The sequence below is a fragment of the Gambusia affinis genome, linkage group LG18 (assembly GCF_019740435.1).
Source record: "Gambusia affinis linkage group LG18, SWU_Gaff_1.0, whole genome shotgun sequence".
Classification (NCBI taxonomy): domain Eukaryota; kingdom Metazoa; phylum Chordata; class Actinopteri; order Cyprinodontiformes; family Poeciliidae; genus Gambusia; species Gambusia affinis.
This window is the reverse complement of record NC_057885.1, coordinates 7,868,557-7,892,723: the sequence shown is the minus strand read 5'-3', so window position 1 is coordinate 7,892,723 and position 24,167 is coordinate 7,868,557. Positions and strand designations below refer to the sequence as shown.

At 39.8% G+C, this 24,167-nt stretch overlaps 1 protein-coding gene across 2 annotated transcripts in view; it reads left to right on the top strand.

The window, feature by feature from the left end:
- htr2cl1 (5-hydroxytryptamine (serotonin) receptor 2C, G protein-coupled-like 1) overlaps nucleotides 1-24,167 on the top strand; it is a 322,666-nt gene that overhangs the window by 274,912 nt on the left and 23,587 nt on the right. For both annotated transcript variants that reach the window (XM_044096999.1, XM_044097000.1), the window contains 2 exons: nucleotides 10,714-10,886; nucleotides 15,800-16,836. In XM_044096999.1, coding sequence (XP_043952934.1) covers nucleotides 16,416-16,836 — 421 coding nt within the window. In that variant the 5' untranslated portion in view covers nucleotides 10,714-10,886; nucleotides 15,800-16,415. The remainder of the gene's footprint in view (nucleotides 1-10,713; nucleotides 10,887-15,799; nucleotides 16,837-24,167) is intronic.

Sequence of the window (24,167 nt, the reverse complement as noted above, 5' to 3'; positions counted from 1 at the left end):
ACAATCTTAGAACTTTTATCGTACTAAGATTGTCTCTTGTGATCATCCTGTAGTGTGTGGTGTGTTACGCTAGATCGTTGTGGCCCCTCCAATCTAAATCAGGGGTTTTCCCCACTGGGATCGTTACCGCAGCCTGTTGAATGTGACAGGTAGCCAATCAGAAAGCCGGATTCTGCTCCGCGCTTTCTGAGGGGAAATTACAGAGGGGAATCCCAAACAGCTGACACGGCGCAACCCGAAGTCCAGCGGACATTGGAGATGATATGTGGAAACAACATTAATGGTTATAAAACATTTTGTACAAAGAATATAGAAATGACGAGGGGAGGAGTTGGAGCGAAATCGCTACGTTGATGAACCCGGTAACTTTTCAGCTGTTCTTCGTTAACGTGACATAAATCGGTTCTAATGATTTTCATTCAGTCAGGACGTTACGCTGACACTAGAGCCACATGCGTTGCAGATAGATTGTAGTAAAGCATTGATTAATGCCTGGTTTTAAAATTAGTTAGCTGGACTTGTAGCCAGCCATTGGAACCGTTATACCTAGGATTTCTGTCGGCTAATGTGTGGTCTCAGATTTTGAAAATGGGCCGACAATCGACCGACAGCACTAAGATGGTGTAGTGTGCGCTGGGCATTACACTAAGGAAATGAGGAAGGGAGGGTCAGTGGCGAGCACCGGAGTTTAGCCTTTTTCATTTAGTGTCATCAACAGAAAGAGAAAAAGGCTGGAAGAGACGATAACGGCGATAATTAAAATGACGTAGATAGTTTTAATTTATCGTACGATTAATCGATTTCTCGTTTATCGCGACAGGCCTATTTGCATGCATATGAAATGTGTGCATGAAAGTGATATGCAACTCACCCCCTCATTTGGATTCTCCACGAAAGCTGAAAACAATGTAAATTTAGTAATAAATCATTGACTCCAAACTCTCGCAGAATTCCACGAACTCATAAAAGCAGAAACCCCCTGTGTTTTTTTTTTTACCAGACAGGTACCAGACAGAATTAGCATAAAAAAGATGTTAACCTTGCAGCTTGTTTGCGAGCATACAGGTTTTCTCACTAATAGCACTGGCAGATGATACAAACAAAGCCGCACATTGACAGTGGTTTTATTTTTAGGCCCAAGAAAAGGTTTTGTGGGGTGGACAGGGGATTGTTGGACAAATTGTTTGAACCCCAAGCTCCCATGTGTGCAACCCAACTAAAAAGATCAGGTCTTTACCACATCCTAAAATTATTTCAATCAGTCCTCAAGTGTACAGAAACACACAAGAGACGTACACATATCTGGAGGAGCCAGGCGGGTATGTGACAATCTTTCAATACAGTCCAACGTTTTGTGAGCAAGAATACTTGAAAAGGGATGGATGTGGATCCCTGTAAATTAGACATGGCAGACAGTGGAACTGTATCTATGGCATGGTAATCGGCTATTTATGCTTAACGTTAAATATCATATCATCAGGGAAGCTTGCCACGGTAATTGTGCTGACAGCGTAGCACAGTGTAAATTACCATCAGGTTCACAAGGCAGTGCACTGCTCTCATATTCATTGCCATTGCAGGCCCCAACTAGAACATTTCTGAAGAAATTTTAAAGGGTATTGCCAAAGTGTGTGTGTGTGTGTGTGCGTGCGTGTGTGTATCAGTCAAACCAGAATCAGTGGTTCTGATGCTGAAAATTAGCAACAATGTTAAGGTAAGCTAAAATGTTAGCATGTGGATATGTTGACTAACATTGACTTATCCCACTTAGTATGCAAACGTTGTATCAGCTAAAATGAGCTAGCATGCTAATGTTAGCTTATATGCTGTCTGTAGGATGTGCGATATCTCTACTGTATACAGATTTAATCCATTCAGTATGGAAGCAATATTATTTAAGCTAAAATTAGCTCAAATGCTAACGTTAGCTTAAATGCTGTCGGTAGCATTTGGAGTATCACCTGTGTGTTGAGTAATATGTTTGCATTTACTATGCAAACAAAACAAATAACTTTCCACATGCTTTTTGTTAACACGTAATGAATATGAAATGTCAAAACTGATATTTACTTTAACATAATTTGATTATCTTTTGCATTGAATAAAAGTGGTATACATATATATAAAATTCTGGGTGTCAGATAAACACATTTCCCCCAAACTCATCCACTGTGAAATTAAATTCAGTGGTGGTTCGCTTTCGAACGGAAATGCTAATTTTTTCCATTTGGCTCTCGCGAGCCTCATCCTTATATGATTAGAAAGTTTCAAATTCCTGCAAGGTTTAATCAACAGCCTATGTTTATTTAATTGAGTTGGAGGCTGTTCTGCCAGTGGATTACAACATGCCCCACAGCCAAATCGACTGATCACAAATGTACAACAAAGTCTCTATAAAACACTGAGAGAAGTATTATAACTCAGACCATCGGCTGAGAGTGGTTTCAGTGCCAGAGGCTGGAACTAAATTGACAATTTGTAAGAAATATTCAGATTTATAAGATCAGAAGAAAACAATATAGTTTTTTTTTTTTTTTTACATTTTTAAACTTACCAAATGACCAGAGGATCACAAAATCCACCAAACCAGGGAAAGTAATTTGGCCTCTAATTAGATGAGCTGACAGAGCAGCCAATGACACACTACTGGCGGTGTAATGCAGACATTAAAAACCCATCTGGGACATCTGTCTAGTTGGTCTGATTACTGTTCCCTGTTGTATTAACAGTTTGTCTTGAGTGCTCACTCACATACACGGAGTCACATGGAGAACCCACGCCCCAACTGGACCCCATCTGGTGCCCTCAAAACCCTCCACATATTTTTATTTTCCTAAAATGGAAATCCATGGTAGTTAGAGATGAACTAACACAGCGTTGACCCATTGACGTCAAGGTTTTTTTTTAGTAGGGATGGGTTTTTATGAACAAGTGTTTATCATAAATTTGGAAATTCGTTGTGAGTCCTTGTACTGTCTTAAAATGCAGAGGGTAGAAAGAATTCAAATGCAGGAAAAAGGCAGAGTAAGCTAATAAAAAAAGGGATAAACAAAGCAACTTCAACGGCAAACGGAGCTTAAAGGGGCAGTGTTATGTAAAATAGACTTTTCTTTAGCTTTACATTATGTTATATTGTTATTTCTTACCAGGAGTGTTTCCTGGATTCTCACATGCATGTTTGAGAGAAATACAGCTGGAAACCATCCAGCTGTGCAAAACCAAGGATGAGCACCACCTTCGCGATATAGCTCTTCTTCTGAGCTTCTGTTTCACAGAGCAGCCGTTCCCAGAGACTCCTCGCTCAGCTCCTTCAGACTAGCCACCAGCAATTGGCCAACATCTGATGGATCTGTGCATCTGCTCGTTTTCATTTACAGTTCAGGAAAAACGTCTAATTTTCCATATGTTTTGACTTGTTTTGAGAAGGGTGGGGGTTTTTTTCTCAAAGTGGGCTTGGCGCCTTAATTCCAATGGAAGGAACTAGCAATACTTTAGCAAGCTAAGGCCTTTTGGACTTTTATATGCTCCAAAGTTTCTGGACCTCCTCTTTCCCAACAAGATTATGCACCTGCGGACAAACGTGATGTGTAAGAACTTGACTGACCTGCTGAGCCTCGACTTCAGCCTGACAGAAAACCATCATGAGACAGTAGCGAGAAATACCACTTCTGTCCAGATCAGAGTTTGACCTCACAAATGCCTTTCTAGAACAATACTCTTAAAATTCCTCTAACTACATTCCTAAACCTTATGGGGAAAAAATTCCCAACAGGAGTTTGAGCTGTTATACCTTCAAAGGATGGGTCAACATCACGTTGGCAACGTCACAAATGAAAATGGACCAGTGGAATTGAGTAACATCCCGTCTTATTCCATATGTAAACAAATAGGAGTGGGATGTCATTAATGTTCATGTGTGTGTAGCGGTAGATGGGATAATAGATTTCTTTTTGAGTTTTATTACTAGCATCCTCTCCACTTATTACCATAAAAATGTCACTTGTAAAAGGAAACGGTGGTGAGCTTGAAAGGATATTCTACTTATAATATGTCCAAAAACGAACAAAGTAAAAGCTTGAATAATTCCCAGCTGCATTTCCATTCACCACATAACTATGCAGTTATGAGTCGAAAAGAAATTTGCTGGATCCAAATGCCAATTTCGATACAAGGTTTGGCGCTGGGATGAGGTAGTTTTATTTAGCCACATCGAAATTGTGAAACTGCAATGGAAACTTCCTGTTTCGCATCACATGAAACAGGAAGTGAAACGGAACTACTTCCTGTTTCGCATCACATGAAACAGGAAGTGAAACGGAACTACTTCCTGTTTCACATCACATGAAACAGGAAGTTTCCGTCACGTGAAACATGTTTTTCAATCACTTACAAACATCTTTATGTGATTTAAATCGCATTTCTTATTCAATTCAACATGGCAACTGCAAAATCGAGTGGTTTATTTCAACATAAGCAGAACACTGACAAGGTTTTGTGCACATTTGTATTGGAAACACAGCTACTTCTGCTATGCCTATTATGTGCTATATTTGTGGGTCTGATGTAATGAATAACTGTGTTTCCTCCTTAACATCTTAACTGGCAGAAAAGGGAATCACAGTTGAGTGTTAACTTTGTAGCTGTTGAAGTAATCACCAAGTGGACACACACAGACTAGACGGCATATTCTACCTTCAATCTCACATTTGTTCTCAGTTTTTCTTCCCTTTGTTTTTCCTTTTATATTTTCACATACGTGTTGTGGTGCGAATTCAACTCACCGGAGAGACGCTTTCATTTTACACAGTGACACTTTGACGTCTGGGCTCCCATTGGGAGCGCCGGTTCTTTATTCCAATGAAATCCTGAACATTTTGAGGATTACAGAGAGAGTTCGATTCACTCTGATTTAATCTCCCTCCAGGTTGAACCTTAAATGGTGAAAATGACTACGGGGAGCAAATTGTTTCTAACTGAAATGGAGATACTGAGGCAATTTATTCCATTTAATCAGGTTTGTGGTAGCGGGGACATTTCTGAAGTATGGATGATGGCGCACTCCGAGGACCGCTGCATTTTTTTAGACAACAGAAAAAGAATGAAAATGAATTATACTGTCTGATTTTAAGAGTATCAATAATCTCTGACTTTAAAGGAACCTAAGTACGTTTTTTTTCAAAACTTCTGTTTTGTGTCTGGGTTGTATTATGTAGCTTTATGTTATTAAAGCTAAAGTTTAATCAGTAATACTTTTATGACAAATAATAATGTCAACTTTGTATTAAAAGTGTCATGATTTACCGAATGACACTTTATAACAACAGTCATAAATATTCATGAAGACTGACTCATGTTCATTGCAGGTGTTATGTCATGTTTATGACGGTGTAATGACAGTCTTATTCACAGCCCGTCAAAGTGTTACCCAGATATTTCTGTTTTTGCAGTGTGGACGCTAATTTAAAATTCATGTAAAAAACACATTTAAGTTTGAAGTTGTGATGTAACAAAATATGAGAAAGGTGGGATATGAGTATCTTTGTATAGTTCTGTAATTATGGCTTCCACTTGTCAGACGTTACAGTACATTCCCTATGTGTTTACTTGCTAAAATGTTAAATATATATTTGTTTTTCTCCTGCAGTCTACATAAAGTTGTGTGATTAATTTGCCCGATCCTCTGACACTTTTAGGAATACATTGAACTACTTCTAATAAAATGTCGGTAAACCATTGAGAACTGCTGAAGCAGACTTTCTGCCTCTTCTCCATGGTTCCTGTTTCACGTTCTCTCTCTGTGCCGCCTCACTGTGCGCTTCATTCACTCTACTGACGGAAACTTTACGATAAACGTAGGGTGGAGTCTGCCTCTGATTAATAGCCGAGAGGACTTTCAGGAAATAATGGATTTCTCCCGTTGAGGTGTGGGTGTAATGTGTGGTTGAGTAATAATACATCCTTGTTGCACTTTCTTTCTCTCTTTCACAGTTTTTTTTTCCTCTACATCGCGCTGGTACCAATGAGAAGTGCTCCATTTTCATTACCTCCCTTATTGACTCTTGAGTGACATTTTCTAATTCCTTCCTTTGGACTTCCTTCTTCTCCTCCTTATTAATTTTCCTCCTGGACGTGGGGTAAAGAACACAATCCGGGGCTATCCACTTAAAACTAATAATTGAAGATTAATATTGTTTCATCAAAAAAAAAAAAAAAAACTGCAGAGGGATGTTGGGGCTGCAGTCCTATTATGGCTATGGCTTCAATTTTGATCAAAATTCTTTTTCATAGGACTTCAGAAAACATGGATCGTTTAAAACTTAACTAAATGGTGTATGTGTGGTAAAAAGCACAGCCAGAGCCACACAAGTTTTCTTTCTTCTTTCAGTTTGACTTAGCCTGGTAAAAACCAGCACTTTGTTCTACGCTTTGCTTCCTACCGACTGTTTGGACCCCTGGTTATTGAGAAATGCTTGGTGTGTGTGGACTGTGGTGAAGTTTTTAAGTTTACCCAATCGCTGACGTTTGTCCGTGATGCGTGTGAAGCCCCAGTTTGAGGCTGTGAAGCTTAATTGCCTGAGTTGTAAACAACCATCTTCCATGCAAAGAGACAAGTGCCGAACCGAATGAGGTGGCTGCTAATGTTAATTTAGTATTTTATCACCTTCCTAACTAATGGTCTAAGTCTCTTTTTTTCTCCAAAATCAGTATTTTTGTCCGAGTCATCTTTTGGAAAGAAAGAGGTGGAGATTATTTTGGCAAAAAACAACGTAGGCCATTATTTTAGGAAGGTGACGATTTGGAGGCATGGACAACATGGACTGAACATCTCCGTTCCCTTCCTCTGCAAACATTATTAAAACTACAGGAGGAGCACAATTCTCAAACAGCTCAGAAAATATACATCATCATTCACAGCTTCTCCTCCGGTTGGCTGATCGGTTGAAATTCTACCAGAGGAATCCAAGTCAATGGGAGGAATCCCAGAGTGAGCAGTGAAGTGAAATTCAAATTGAACAGAATTGTGCGGGAAGGCCAAAAGCTAGGCTAACTCTGACCGGAACAAGTCGGTACAACAAACATCCTAGATATTTCAGATAATGTTGAGATTTTAGATGAAAATGACTCCAAACAGTCGTGAATCTATCCTCATAATGAAGCTATTAATAGAAGCTAATTCAGGTAGTTGCTCAAACTATGCTCCTGCTTCCCACTCAACAGAACATTTCAAACACACCCTTCCAATCTGGTCAGTCCATTTAAGCTGCCTCACTTGGTGCATCTTTACTGCCGCTGCGACTGCTGCCCGCCTACGTACCTGCTGTCGCTTCTCTTAAGCTCATCCATCTCTCCAGCATCCACATGCCTACTGTGACATCAGAGATGCTCTCATCATCTTCTAGCATGTTTGGAAACATGTCTAGGAAGCAGATTGAGAAAACTGACCAGAAACTTGGCTGGAATAGAGGATTTGGGACAACTTGAAACACGATTTTCAAGTTTTTCCCCACAAATGAGAATCTGAAAAATTCAGGCACAGATCAAAATTCAGTTGAGCCAATACTTTCAGAATTGCATCTCCTTGCAGCTACAGTTTTTTGGGGTATGTGTCTATCAACTTTGCCCTTTTTTAGTTGTAGGGCAGTTCAATCAGCTCTTTTGGAAAACAATTTAAAAGTTTTGCAACCACCTTAGGGATCAGATCGAAAGCAGGTAATAATGAATGTTGGGAACAAATTAGAGGCAAAACACCTGAGGCAGGAGAAACTGAGGAAAGGAAACTAACACAAGGGAGCAAAATAAGGAAACAAACTATAATTGTCTTACTACTTCCTGTTGTCTTTGTTATTTTCACCAGTATTAATATCCAGTTGTTGATCACGCTATCATGCAAAATAAGTGATTTCAATTTGCTCAATTTTACGGTTCATAGAAACTCATCTGTTGTTTGGGTGCTTCGTTCTTGCATTTCTGTACTCCATGTTTCCAGCGTCACATGTTTCTTCCACTTGCACATCTTGCGTTATTATTCCTTCTTGTTCGCTCAGGTTCTGTTCTGTTCCCTCTAACCCACCTGTTGTTGACTCCTACTATCTTTACTTTCCATCTAACTTCACTTCCAGTTTGTTTCTTCTCCCAGAATAAACCTCTAATCCACCATGTTATGGTGAGCCATTAACATTCTTCAGCTGCGCTGCCTTCTTTTACCCATGTCGCAGTCATTCCCTTTCTTCCAATTATCTGAGTGTCTCTGGCTTTGTCATCTTCTATCATTTGTGTCCTTTGAATCTTGAGTTTTATGCGCTCCCTTTTTCTCTTTTATCTCTCTTACTGTGTGGCACCAAATAGCTTGTCTGTCTCTCCGTGTTTTGGCTTTTGTACGCAGCTGAGTGCACACTACGTGTAATCGGAGCCTCTCGACTAATTTAGGGAACCGTGTGTTCTACCCTCCGTTGTGTCCTCGAGTGAGCGCGCTCCGATCGCTTACGCATCTCTACGGTTTCACTCAGGCTCTGTTTATGCCGCTCAGCGTCCGGTTGCGACTGTTCGGCTCTTGGCTCAATCTCTTGCAAACAAGGAAATGTAAATGTGCCTTTCGCTGAATACCTGCTTCGTGTTCTCTGTTTTTGTTTTTTTTTTTGTTTTTTTTTTTGGATCTGTGAACCTCCCGTGTTGTTTTTGCGGTAGCACAGCAGTTGACAGCAACATCTTCATATCACAAGTTCACTCTTCATCGTCTGTGACACAAATCACAAACACACCAATGCACACGCAGATGGAGACTGTGAATGATGTGGTTTCACATTAGCGCTGCAGCACGCTGCTAGTCTTTCTCTCTGCTGACTTTATCTTTAATTTCCTCGCCCTACTTCTAACTTTACCTTACTTTTCTTTTTGTTTTTCTTTTTACTGTATTTTTGTTGAATTTATGTACCAAGTTTTGGACCGTTCTCTGGAAATTAGAGGATAATTGAACAGTTTATTTATTTAACTAATTAAATTCTAAAAGCAAAGTATATAGATTCATTGCAGACAGAGTTCTATATTTCAAGTTGTGATTTCTGTTCATTTTTATGATTAGGTCTTCAAATATATTATAAACAGTTATGAGATATATTCATAATTAAGCCATGGCGATATCAACCATCAGCCGTTATTCCGCCATTCGTATGACAAAACCTCTTATTGTTGCGCCATCTTGGGAAATTTGTGGATGGTGATTTTACCTGAGAGCTGTGGATTCAACACGTTTAAATGACACACAACGTTTTATAAACTGCTGTGATGCTTAAGAGCTCTGATGAAGCCAACTGCACATTGAAAAAAACAATAGCAAACGGACAACGTCCTGTTACTTCCTGTCGTCTTCTTTGCCGTTTTCGCCAGTAGTAACATCCGCTTGTTGATAACGTGACTCGTGTGATGAAAAAAAAAAGTGTTTCAGTACCGCTGAAAAACCACCAACATCCTAGCACTCGTTTTTTCAGAATCGGTGTGTTTCCGTTAAGCAGATTTATTCTCATAACTTCAATTTGCGCAATTTTACGGTTAATGGAAGTAAATCTGTTGATTAATTCAACCAACTGAGTCATAGTACAGTTGAATTTATGTTTAAGTAAGTCTGCATTTGTGTGTGAGAAATTGATTGATTATGGAAAAAGATGCACGTTTTGATGAACCAGGGAATGCAGCTGTTTTTACTAGGAGGTCCAAGAATTAATAACTCCCATAAAATAATGCCTTTCTTACTGCTATTCCCCTAAAGCAGAACCATGTTAGTTTTTTTGTTGTTGTTTGTTTCACTTTAAAAGATGCTTCTTTGGGGTGTGCTCCGGTGGCGTAGAGGGATAGCGCGCCCCACGCTTGGAGGCCTTCAGTCCTCGACGCGGCCGTCGCGGGTTCGATTCCCGGACCCGACGACATTTGCCACATGTCTTCCCCCCTCTCCTTCCCCCTTTCCTGTCAGCCTACTGTTGTATAAGGGACACTAGAGCCCACAAAAATGACCCCCTGGTGGGGAACAAAAAAAAAAAGATGCTTCTTTGTTCATTCCTAGCACATTATTTCAGAAATGTATATTTTTTGGGGGGAGGAGCAACCATCTGCTTCTCACAGACTGCCATTCAAAAACAAAACATGAAACGTCAGCCTGTCTCATGAACCTCCTTGATAATCTTTCCCCCTCAGGTTGTTAGCTAGAAATCGTCCAGGTGGCGTCTTTGAAAAAAACACATGCATAATTACCTCGAAATTGCTCTGGACGAGTTCTGGAAATAATATGCAGAGGTCAGCACTCAAGTTTTCAAACTCCAGCTTCCAAAACACACTAAAATATATCTCTACAAAAGGTAGCAAAATCCAGGCTTTTTGTTGAGGTAAATTTGTCAAAAAAATTTCACGGACATGCCCTGCTCTTACTCTCGCTCGTTTCCTTGGGGTTTGGATGCTGTTGAAACTTCAGAATCGTCTAATCTCACCGTACGCTGTGAGGCTGTGATCCTGTTGGATGAAAGTAGTGAGGAGAAACGATCCGAAGTGATGTTGTTGCTCTTGCTTGTGTGTGTGGGTGTGTGTAGGAGTCATTGTAGTTCCAGGAGGTTTTCAGTCACATTTACCTCAGGTTTGATCTGAAGTGTTTCACAGCAGAACATCAAAGTCAGCCTCTCTTTGTTTTTTTTTCTCCCTCCCTCCCTCCTTCCTCTTCCTCTTCTGCAGGCGAATAGATGATGGCGATAATTCGCCGCAGATGTGTGGAGTGACAGATGACATGGGGATTGATACATCAAGTGAGGGAGCAAGCCAGAGACGCTGCGTCGCCAAGAGTCACTTCTGCCGGTAACAGAAATGAGCAGAAAGGGTCCAGGAAGACGGTCAGCAGGAGAGAAGAAGTGAGTGACCAGATTCCAGATAAGGGGAAGAGACCACTCCTCTCTAAATCTGTTTATCTTCACTTTCTCCCTTTTTCTGTCTGTCTCGTTGATTTATGAGTTGTCAGCTTTGAAAGTTATGACCAATTTAGCAAATTACTTTGTTTTTTTTAACACCTTCAGCACCTAATTGTTGTTGTCTTAGATTTAAAGCTAACTCATTCCTGTGCTGCAACTTGCCGTTTACGTGACTGTTCCATTGAGGATTTTTTGTCTGCAAGACCATCCATCATTTAGGATTTTTCCTCTCACAATACAGACAACAATCTGTTACTTTAACAACTCGTTAAATCAACACCATATGCAGTGCTGTGAACAAAGGTTACTGTCAGACCAACAGAATCAACAAAACACTGAACTCAAACCCGTCTGTCAACATGAAGTAGGCGGAAACATCTAAAAAAAAAAAAAAACAGCACATCATCTGCTAGTCTGAAGAAACTCAACAGCCTATGAAGAGCAGTTATAAGCTGTGTTTCTATTGACCATAGAATTGGACAAATTGGAACTACGAAAATAATTTTGCCCAACACTCCCGCTGTCTTAGCGCAAATGTCAGTCGGGGAAGCTGGGGGGGTTGTCCCATCAGACCATCAGTTCCCGAAACCACACACAGAAAAATCTCGTAAAAACACAGGGGTCAGTGCGCTGCAGTGAAAAACCAGTGGGGTCCAAATGACCCTATCTCTCAAGACTGCAGGAGGCTAAATAGAAACCCGTCAATTTAGAAAAAAATTATGTTACACACTACGTGTGACGTTATCACGTCCTCTGCTGCACGTGCGGGACAGTTTTAGGTAGTTTAGAGTTCTCTGAGGATCTCATGTACAAGTCGTACATATTTGGAAATGTGAAAAACCCCTGCCAGAATTTCACAAATAAATCGGAATTGAGCATTAAGCCCCGCAGTGTGAAGAAAGACGGAAAGCGCATTCAGCCGAACGAATTATACACGAGACCAGATGAAACTGCACAGGATGAATATTTTATTAAAGTAATTTAAATGATAAATGATCATTTATTGATAATATAATCATTATTCAGAAATATTCTCCTGAATATTGAATCCGTTTCAGTGGATGATTATGTCACTTCAGTCTTCGCCTTAAAGGGCCACAGAATGTCATTTTACCCTGAGGTAGAAATTTAGGCGATAACGGCTGCGTTTATTAAATATTGGCTGTTCGACACGCACTGGTATGAAATCCGTAGTTGAATTTTGTCAGGGACTCTTAGATAGATCAATTAAACAAAAAAGGATGCTTCTTTGCTGTCTTCGTTACAGGAAGCTATTTGTCTCTTTGCCTCTTCGCCTGGATGCCTGAAGCAACATCATTAGAGTCCACCAACCTTTCAGCTCGGGTTTGGTTATCTTTGTATTGATTTAATTTTTTTTATTTGTGCACTAACTGTTCAAGTGTGAGAATCTCATTCTACAGACAAAACTAACCGTCAACATTTGACTCAAGGTGGCGTTTTGTTGGATTTGGACTTTCATTATTTTAAAAAAACTTGAATGTTTTTGAAGAAACGGCTAAAAAGTTTTTTTTCTTAAATTCTACCCTACCTTAAAAATCTGCTATTAAAAACCAACATTTCCTCTTGGAATTTTATAGAATTTATCAAAAATAACATTAAGAAAACAGTAAAACTCTAATTTGTTCAAACTTGTTGCACTTTGCCAAGCTACACTTCTTTATCTCGCAGAGCAGATTAGTGCAGCACCAATTTGTCCCAGCGGCAAAGTGCGATGTGACAGCGGCGACATCTGCGCCTTTCCAAGGCTTCGGCGGCACGATTCCTTTATGATTCTCCAGCTGGATCTGCGTGGTTTCTCTCCAGGAAGTCGGCTAGAATGTGTTGTGCTGTCACAACACCAATTATGATCTACAGAGGTGTTTAGCCGAGGCGCACAATTATTCTCTCTGCAGGCTGCATCTAATCTTTGGCTGTAAGCTAATGAACTGTCTGCTTTCATGCCAGGTTTAAGGCTAAAGCTAAATGTTTAAAAGGAAATGGATAACCACCGGTTGAATAACAACTTACTATCCAGCGGAGTGAAGTGATTGGTTGCATGTTGTATGACTTGGAATCCTTTGTTCTACTCCCTCAGCCCCCTCCTCTCCCACGTGCCTCTTCGTGCTGCTTCGTTCGACTTTGCTGTGATACATTGCTGCTTTATCAGACCAGTAAAATGGTTTGCCTGCAGTGCTGTTTAGCTTCCTGTGAACAATGCTGATGTTTTTGCTCAGAGGAGAAGATAGGAAGCAGCTTGTCTATTACTGTTCATGGGAGACGTGATAAACTTTGTATTACAACATGGCTTGCCCAGCTAATCCTTTGTTGTCCGTAGAAATTGTCACTCCGTGTCGCAACTGGATTTCCTACGAATCCTCTGCTCTTCAAATCCCTAATTCATCATAATGTGTCATTTTTATTAGATATACAGCAGCCTCATTAAGTAAATTAGCCAGCAACTAGCTCTATGTTGCCTTGTTTTTTCCTTCAGTGTACGTACAAGATAATTAATCTGGAAGAAGTGGCATAAAAGTCGCATCCGGACATCTCATTTGTTCAATTGTTTGTATTCTTTAGTAAAAAGTTGAATATGTGTTTATAGGGATTTAAATGCAATTTAAATATTAATCTGCAATCATTAGCTGCTTTTGTGAAGAAGCTCGAAGCTCCTGAGATGCTTCTGGCCATTTCATAAATCAAGTTTTCTTCAAATAATTTCATTTTGAAATTGCAAAATTAATTACATTCAATAAAAGGTTCATGTACAAAATTTCTTGGACCTAAAATAAAAAATATAATAAAAGATTTTGTTTGCATTAAAGCCAATATTATTTCAGAAGTGGACAAAAAAAATATTATAAAATCTTTTTCTCTCTCTTTTTTTTTTTTTTTTTACAGTATAAAGTGTGTGGTGCAAGGTAGCATTTTTGGTGTCCCACATTTTTGTAATTTTAAGTTCAAGTTCATTTTTAAAAATGGAACAATATTAACGAACATTGGCATGTAAATGCACAAGATTATAGCTAGGATGCTGATTTCCTTCCCTGGTTCCATTGGCAGTTTGACGTTAAAGAAAAATAATAAATACAGGAATAATAAAAAAACCCACACAAAATAACACCGTGGAATACGAACACATAAAATAGTCTTACAAAATATATATCTTTAAATATTCTCAATGTTGACAATTTGGGCTTTTCAAGAGCCAGTTTTTAAGCAGTTTCTTTTTAATGAGATGAGACATAAAAGGTCCCTTATGTTACTCTGAAGTGTATTCCAAGTATGAGAAGAACAAAGTAGCTTGACCCAAAGCAAGTTTCCTACGTGGAATTGAACCATCAACTCTAGATCCTGGTCTTGTCTGCTCACTAGTGCTCATTTGAATAAAATGTTTTAACATTAGCGGAGCATATTCCTAAAAAATATTTTATAAATCAAGACAGAATCTTGATATTTTACAATGTTGTCCCAATGTAGTCATTTGTGTTTTTGGAGTATTTGGCAGCATTTCCATAAACCATAGAATTTGCACAAATTGAAATGGAAAAAATACATTTGCTTAATGGAAACATGGCAAAACGTTGTTGCGCTAGGATGAGGTGTTTTGAAATCTTTAGTACCTTCTGCAGATTCTCTATCAGCCTCAGATCAGGACTCTTGGGTGTGGGATATTCCAAAAATGCTTGTATTCGAATCTGACAGTGATATGAATAATTTAGGGCATAACTGTAAAACAGGAAACGCTAAGTCTGATTTAATGTCAAACAGTGAGAGAATAAAAAGCTCAATGTGTCTTCTAATGTACAGAGATATTAATCGACTTGTGCAACTCTCCGGAAACAACATCAGAGGAAGCAAGCTGTGAGCTTTTTCAAGACTTGTAATAAATAACACCCCCTAGGCTGACACAATGTGTTCACCCTCACAGGCATTAATATTCCAAAATATTTGTATTCTTTTACACATTAATGCTGAGACAGTTAATTTGTACATACAGCCATTTACACAAACAAAATATAGGCAAATGAAAACACTTACACACACTGAGCAGTTTACAAACACCCCCGTGGTGAAGTAGGCAAAGCGGGAATTCTGTCTCTTTGTGTATGTTAGTGACTGAATACCATATGGTCGCGCTTGGCGTCTTAATCTTGCAGTTTCGTACACCCACTGCCCACTGCAGTGATCTCAGCTTAGGGCTCGGGTCCATCTGTAAACGTGTTGGCTCTTAAACACACACTCTGAGGCGCACAAAAACTCAAGATATCACACTCAGCCATTCACTTTTGATGCCCACGCATAGTAAAATGCATCTCACTAGTTTCCACAGTCTGTTAAGCGTCTTCTTCCTGTTGCTGACAAAGACATCTGTATGCACACACACAGTAACTCCCACACAGCTCCTTGCAGACTCCTCGACCTGTTCTTGAAGAGGTTTGCGAGGTGGTAAATCACAGAGCTTACTGAGGGGGTAAAGGTAAATTTAGAGGACAGGTTGCACTTGAACACAGATGTCAATGTCAGGGTGTATCCAAGATTCTTCTTGATTAAGTCTCTTTTCTATTCTACGTGTACGTGCATGTTATGAACGAGGACAATGTGATAAATTAGCGAGGTTCGGGAAGACTCGCTGCAAGGATGATGACAGGAAAGAGAAGACGAGTACTGAGTGGGAGGGTTGATGGATGCATCAAAGGTGCAGTGAGGTGATTAAGGAGATGAAAATGCAGAGGTAGCTAGAAAGAAATGAGAGAATTGAAGAGCACACCAACAATTTCGGTGGGGTAGGGAAGCAAGATAAGGTTTGGACAGATACAATAATCAACCTGCTTCTTCCCATTTTGTTTTCTCTGCAGCTCAGATTGATCATCAACGCTGATCTGACAGACGGTGGAAACCCACTTGGAAAAAAAACCAAGAGAAAAAACACCTTGAGAAGTGAGGTTTACAGCGGAAAGCAAGAGATTCAAAGAGAGCCGTACCTTTTGGCAAACAAACCACAGCTGATTGGGTGGGTGCAGAAGGCTGTGGGCAGCAAGCCATGGTTATGAGTGATCCAATTTCCAACTTGCAATTAGAAACACTTAAGGTCTGTGTTCTAGCAGGCGGGAGATGTGGCTCAATACCAATAAACAACTTGGGACAGTATGGCTCACCGTCTAAGTTGAGGTCCCTTTGCCAGTGGTATCTTGGCAGGAAATGGGAGGTTTAAGCCTCAAACAACAACTTGAGACTGTTTGCAGCAAGCAACACTTTTGTTTCTCCCCTGATATAGTATGATAGAAAATCTAATCCCTCCCAACCCTCTCCCTCTACTTTCCTGTCCGTCAAGTTTCTCCTTCCCTGGGATGTTGTGCCAATCCATAATAAAGCTCATGTTTGAAAACCCAACTCAACGCTTTGTGCGTTGCTAGCAAGCAAAAGGAGTCCAACACCTTTCAGTCTTTGAAACAGTGACTACTCTTGTGAGGAATGGGTGGCCCAGCAAGGGCTCTCCTCGGTGGGTTTGGCACAACCACCTCCTCCCTGGAGGTTGGGAGTCAGATAGGTTGGCCTAGCAACAACCCACTGGACTTCAATCAAACCCTGGCGTGGGGAACAGGAGGCGGCGGAGGCTCGAGTGCGGCAGCCATGAGTCTGGGTTTGGGTTTGGACAATTCAACCACCCAGGGGTCGGTCACCAAGTCCGTGATCAAGGAGAAGAACTGGCCTGCGCTGTTGATCCTGGTAATCATCGCTCTGACGGTCGGTGGCAACATCCTGGTGATTCTGGCGGTGTCCCTGGAGAAGAAGCTGCAAAACGCCACCAACTTCTTTCTGAGGTCGCTGGCTGTGGCGGACATGCTCGTAGGCATCCTGGTCATGCCCATTTCCCTCATCAACATCCTCTACGGTGAGTAATAACTTCACTGAAAACCTACAATTGAGACACCATATATTGACATACACTAGGGTTTCCCCCAGAGTATTATAAGCCTGGCAGGCCACCAGACTTTACTTGCTCCCCCTCCAAGCTAAGCATTGTTTATTTGTTGTAGGGGGCTTTTATACACCAGTAACACTAATGGCAAAGAAAGGTTACCCCAGCTCTAGGGACATTGATGAACTTGGCATGTGATTCAAAACTTTATTGAACAGCTTCTTTACATCATTTATTCATTTATATATATGTTGTATAAAATCTAAGTGTGGTATTGAGATGTCCTGCGGGTTTTCACTAATTCTTACATCTCCAGGTTTCATCTTGTCAAAGGAGTTCCCCTGCCCCTACGGCTGGAAAAATTTTGCCTTTTGCCCTCCAACATTGCACACATGCACAAAATTTCCAGATGTAAACACAGTAGGCCTCTATTTCCTGCTTTAATATTCATGGACTTCTGTTTTTAAAAACTCAACACAAACAAGATAATAGTTCACACTGTCTTGTTGGTGGGATTAGAGTAATTTCAGTATCATAAGACTTTGATTTGGTCTGGGTTGCCCTTGGAGTAGCCATCAGGTATATTCTCCATAGTGTATTCCCAATATCAAGGTCCACTGGTGTCTACCTTCCACTAGTGTGAAAACATGAAACTAAATGTATGGACACACATTTTTAGATTCATGTCTTATAAAAATTGTATTATTGAATTAATACTGACATTTAGTACCAGTATGTATGACTGGATGTTTTTCAGTATGGAAATCCATTTCAGGCGATACGGAGACATGGAAATTGCTCTACCAAATAGGGACTTAGATCCAGATAATTCTAATTACGCCACAATCAAACATATTTCACAAGTGAAGACCTCGGTTGGGAAAGAAAATGGATGATCTCATCCTTCTCTAAAAGATTTGTTTCTTTGCGGAGAACTACTTTAATGAAGACGGATTCATGCCTCTCACTCTGAGCCAATATTTAAATGATCTTCGCAGCGGATTTCTACCACAACTCTGGAGCACACACCCACTCACCAGCTGCTTGCCAGCACACCCCGACATGTGTGCTGTGATCACTTCAAAATATTTTTTCCGTGTAATTATTTCAATGATTATTGTTTCATGAGACGCAGCACACTGTTATTTAGCTAGCGACTTGACTTTCAGAGAACGCCAGCTTGGTAACTGCGATATCATCCCAGTCATCCGCTAATGTTCTTGCTCTCACGGTGTCTGGGCCAGCATTATGCACGAGCACCCCTTTTTACTGTAATATAATTTTAGTGTTGTGTTTTTCTGATGTTGAGAACAGAGTGGATTTCTTTGCTGCTGCAACATCGGCCAGGTCTCTAGTCTAACACCTCCAGGAAGTGTGCCCTTACATGTCACCATCACAGCAGTGATCCCTGAGCTGACAACATGTGAGGAAACCTTTTCTCAGTGTCGTACACAAACACGTGTCAACCTTTTGCCGCTTTCGCCTCGATAGTAATCGTTATTGCTGACATCGCTGCCTTTTGAGTTATTAATGTTTATGTGTCTGTCTGTTGTCTGTGGCTGATATCACGTCAGCAAATAGCCTGAGACCTTCTGTAACGCTCTTTGGTACTTTCAGATCAATGAAGGCAACTGGATCTGCCGGTGTACCTACTAACAGGGCAGTATTATGTAAAATTTATTTTTTCTAAGATTTACATCACGTTATGATGTTATTCCTTCATCAAAACATACCTGGAGTGTTAATTTGACTCTTTCATGCATGTTTCAGGAATCTTTTAATCTCAACTGTTCAACTATGCAAAACGCTTAGTGGGACCAAGCTCCGCCTTCAAGCACAAAGCTCCTCCTCTGAGCTGCAGTTTCCAAGCAGAGCTTGCTCCTCGTAAATATACCTTCCCACACAACTCCCCCCACTTAGTAACTTCAGACTAATCAGCAGCAACTAGCAAACACCTGGTGGAACCACGCAGCAGTACACCACTGGTAAAAACATTGCTAAAGGATTAATAGAGGAGGTAAAGGTAATTTTATTTAAATGGCACATTTTCAGCAACAAAGCAATACAAAGTGCTTTACAGGGAATTAGAAGCAAATACAAACAAAACAAGCCGTGTTGTGATGACTTCCTGAAGGTGGAGTTTCAGACAGAACAGGAGTTTTAAGATGATAGAGGCCCAATTTCAATTTACAAGGTCAAGTTTCGTTTAAGTCATATTTGACATGTATAGCATTTTTACAACTGAACTATTTAATTCCAACATATATTTATGTACTTATTACTATGTCTGCGTTTTATGAATTCTAATGTCTGACCTATAACTTCTGAGTCATTTTGTACTCGCATGCCTTCAAATAATTTATTGTATTTTGCACAAATTGTATTTACATCAGCGTGGTATGGATAATACAAGTATGTATTACTTTTTTCTTTTTTATTTATTTATTTTTTTTTTAGAAAAATAAAAATCTGTGTTGTAGTTGGAGATAAAGTTACATATTACTTGAACTTACTGGAGGAGTTCACGTTGTTTAAAGAAAGACTAGATCAGATCGTAGTGTTGCCTTTTAAATCCTCACTTTTGGGTAGAAATGTTGTTTTTCCAAAATACATACAAGTAGTTTAAAAAAAAGCACTTTTAAAATTTCAACTTCACACAATTTGGACAAAGTTGCATATTCTTGTTATTTTCTGCTATTGATCGCTGGAACAGACGTGATTTGATGACTTGATCTGCTAATGTGTGTTTTTCAGAGAAAACCGCTCCAAGTGCTTCTTTATTTTTCTGTTCTGGCTGCGGTTGGCTAACAGCTGTCATTATGATCACTTCACTTACCATGGAGTGATTCTTATTCCACTCGGTGAGACAACAATGTAGACTATGGTGAAAGCCACATTTTTTACTCATCGTGTCTTTTTTTTTTTTTTTTTTTTTTTTTTACAGAGTTAGAAAGGAGAAAATTCGAACCAATGAGCAAATCTTTGAGGCTAGAGTCTGCTGGCAAAAAATATTACATTTTGTCACTTTTCCAAAGTAATCTCTTCCACAGCCACTGGGGTAAAATCTGGCACTACGCCATGAAGGCTGCTGCTGCTGCAAACATTTGTTATAGGATGGTTCGCTCTCTGGAGCTCAAACTGATATTATAACAAGCTGAACAGTGTGTTTGACCGTGTACCTCTTTTTTTTTTTTTCTTTTTCTTTTTTGGCCTTTTGAATCTCAGCTTGTAACCTGATTACAATCCTGCAGCAGGGTCGCTGTCTCCAGCAGTCACCAGGCGAGAGGCAGGGTACACCGCTGACAATTCACCCAGGCTACCATGGAGGCAAACGGGACAAACAATACAAACAATACACACCCAGGTGGAACTGAGAGAGACCAATTGATTTTACGGTCATTTGAACCTTGAGAGGAAGCCGGAGCACCCACACACACACATAGAGAGAGAACATTCAAAGTAAATGCACAAACACCTGAGGCTGGAATGAAATGTGGAAACTTTTAACTTTTTTTCCCCAGTTCTAACATGTTGAGCTTAGTGCAGTGGTCAGATCCATAAAGTGTTATTCTTTATGTTGATGCTCACAGTACAGGTAACAGATTATGGTAGAATTTAGATTTATGGCCCAAGTCTAACCTAGCCTGAAATTTGGACCAGAATTATTTTTGCTTGATTGTCGGGTTTGGCTCAAGCTCTTAATAAACCTAAAATATACAAAGCACAAAGAAAACCAAACAAGAATGTATGATGTAAAGTTGTGTTAGTCTACTGGTCATAGTGTAAATAGAGGAGTAGACATTTAACCTGTTGAGGAAATAATGTTAGTAGGGTGCAGATGGTAATCAGACTGAAACAAGCGCAGTGCATTGCATGCCGCTCTGCTCCTATCGATCACACATCCCAGAAGATTTGCACCTGACTCGCTCTGAGGTTACAACTATCGACAAAATGGAGCTGGAAGACATTAAACAGAAGCTAAAAATTGTTACGCTGCTTTCTTTTAAATGGTGGTTTAAAAAAGGAAAGCAGTAAAATCTTGATTAAAATAATATGTTGGGTTTACTTCGAGTTTGGGTGCATAATTAAAGTTAATTAGTCTGATTTTTTCCTAGCCCCAATCTAAACCCTAAACTACAAAGCTGTCTTTAGCAGTTCTTTTAAATTTGCCATCAGATTGCTGAATTGCACATTTAAATAGGCTGAAATAGTTCAGTCATTTAAAGCCAGTAGAATGTAGATCCACACATATAAGCATTCTCACCTTTGCATTTTATTTTATTTTTTTTTTCAGTTTGCTCTCCAGCTCTTTTGTATCCAGAACTCAATTTGTCCAAACTTCAATATCCAGCCATCCCTCCTTGGCTGTCGGCCGTCCCTCAGGAATACTAAGCAGGTCAGCGAGGGTTGATTGCTGCTTAATGGGCCGCGTATGGTCAACAGACACCCCAGCTCCCTCACACTGGGTTTGTTTTGTCAGTTCAAACTGCAGCTACTGATTGCTCACAGTGGTAATCAGTGTGTCACACAAACAGACACACGGTGGTGAGGGGGGAGGGCGGCGACAACAACAACAAAAAAAATCCAGAAAATAAACACCGACAGGTCTGTCTTTCTGCTCCACAAACAGACTCCATTACAGACAGAGATGGGTAATCAGTCCCGCTCTCGATTCATTTCTATGCATATCACGAAAAAGAGCTATTGGTCTTTGCAGAGACGCCCGCACCAAACACACACACGCACACACGCTTGAATGGAGCTCAGATCTTTACTTTGAGTGTTATCCATCAGGCTGCTAGTTGACTACATTGATCAATGAGGCTGACTGAAAGATAGAGCCGACATTCACACACTCCTCACACACACACACACACACACACACACACACACACACACACACGTCTCTGACATCATTGAACTGACAGTGAATTGTTCTGACTGTGGTAGCAATAATGATTATAATGATAGCAATCACAATAAAGCACATTGCAGATCGTAATGCAGTCCTTTTTATTTTATCTCTCATGTATAGAAGAACTCCACAGTGTATGAACAAGATTTCTATCGTCTCTTATCGTACGTGTTGTGGCGACAAAACCTTTTTTATCTCAGAGTCGACGCATGACTCAGTTTGCACATAAATTCAAGAGCGTAATAGGTGTGAATTTTCTCAAGCTTAATGCAGATTAGTCAGAATTTTGTGTTCTTTGTCTCAAAATTGCAAGAATTGGTAATGGCGCTTTGCAAGATTCAACGGGGCTAAAGATCACAGATGTTTCCTGTCAAGGTGGGATGCAGTGAACACTGGTGCATGCTTTTCTTTGTGGTAAGGTAGAGTACATCAACATCTACTTGGTTTCTGAAAATAAATCTGAAATGCTGAAGCCTGAGTCCAAACCAACACCAAGGAAGCTGATCATAACTCACTGGTTCCTAAATCCCCGCACATCTTCCCTGCGTGTCAAAGAATTTAAAAGTTCTGCTGTTGGTCCGTAAGTCAAGTCTGAACCACACAGACTCGTCAGGTTTGACCTGCTCAGCAGCTGTGTGAGCCGGACATAAAATATACCTACATTTTCATTCATATGCGCAATGGAAACGGTCTTTTCGTTACACCGGAAGCTAATAGCTGCAGTCTTTTGTTTTTGCCATTCTTTGACGCACAATGATTGTTTTCGAACCAGAAAGAGAGACCAGCAAGCCTATCGTCAGAAACGATGATAGATAAAATAAGACCCAAAGAAAATAAAATATTAGATTTAGTTGAGGCAACATAGTGGAAACAAAAAACAAACCAAACAACAACAAAAAAACCGAGTGACCTTCATGGTGCATTCCAGTTTATCACTGGATGCTTATCTTGCTGCAGGGAGTCCAAACAAGTAACATTTATCAGTAAGACATACTAAAACATTTTTCCTGTGACTGTAGATTTTTTTTATAGGGCCTTATAAAAGTATTCAAATCCAGTGAATTCTTCCACACTTCTCCATGTTAGAAGCAAACACTTCCATGTACTTTTATTTGAAGTTGGTGTGACAAACACAAAGACTTGCATGATTGTGAAGTCAAAAGAATGTATTACATGGTTTTACTTATTTATGTTTTTATTTTTTACCAGTAATCTAGTAATTTACTAGCACTTTACCTTGATGAGCCTAAATAAAATCCAGTGCAATCGGTGGCCTCAGGAAGTCCACTCATTAGCAAGGAACATGAAGAAAGTAGCAGCGCAGTTTAAAGCAGCTTTGGTTTGTGAAATAATATCTTTGAACGTCTTACGGAGCAAACAATCATCTATCATCAAACCTTGAAAGTAATTCTAATAAGTTACTGTAATCGGGAGAGTTGGGACAATTCCCAGTGGGCTGCTTCACTGACAGTCGCGGAATAATAATAACAGTAAAATAGCACTTAAATGTGCTGTTTTCTCTCATCTGATCCCTTTAAGAGACAGCACCAACTGTTTGAGAGCTACCATTTGACCCCTGAAAACCTGATGGTGGGTTGAGTCCATGACGGCATATCTATCAAATGTCAAGGCAAAGTAGAGAAGTCGACGAAGCTGCTGACAAGTGACTAAAAGATGGATGGGAAAAGACCAGATGGTGCTGGAAAAGCCAGGTCAAAGAAAAGAAAAGCATTAGTGGAGGATGCTGCCAAGTGTGCATAGCTAATTAATGGTTTTTTCAAGGAGTAAGAAAGAGGCAACTGGAAGTGGGAGATATAACATTAGGTACAATGTCATTAGATATGACATTAGATCATTTTACAAGTATACTGACACAATTAAACTCTTTCACAGATGCCTATGATTTTTGATAACTTTCATTTTTTTCATATCTGGGATTTGTGATTTTTTTTTTTCTTGACACATTTTTGCTTGATGTTTTATATTGGAAAAAAATATAAACCGTAGGAATTTCCAGTCTTAGTTGCTCAACTTCACCTTTGACTGAAGAAACTGTCCTGAATAAGTTCCTTATGATGATGTGTGGTGCCACAGAAATCGTAACTAAATGGTCCATTGGAAAAATGTCACTTTTACAATCAGTTTTACTCTAACAATAAATTCAAAGTGAAGGTTTTGGACCTTTAGCTTCAGCCAAATCCAGATAGGATCACAGTTTTCATCTGTTCTTTAAGTGACTCTTTTGGTCACTTAATATGTTGAACAATTAAATATGTCCTGTTTTTTGTGCCATTCTTTTTTTCTATAACCTCATGAAAAAGCACTTAAACTCCACCAGGACATCAACTGCTAACGTACAACCTGAGCTACAACTGAATGGTTTAGTGTT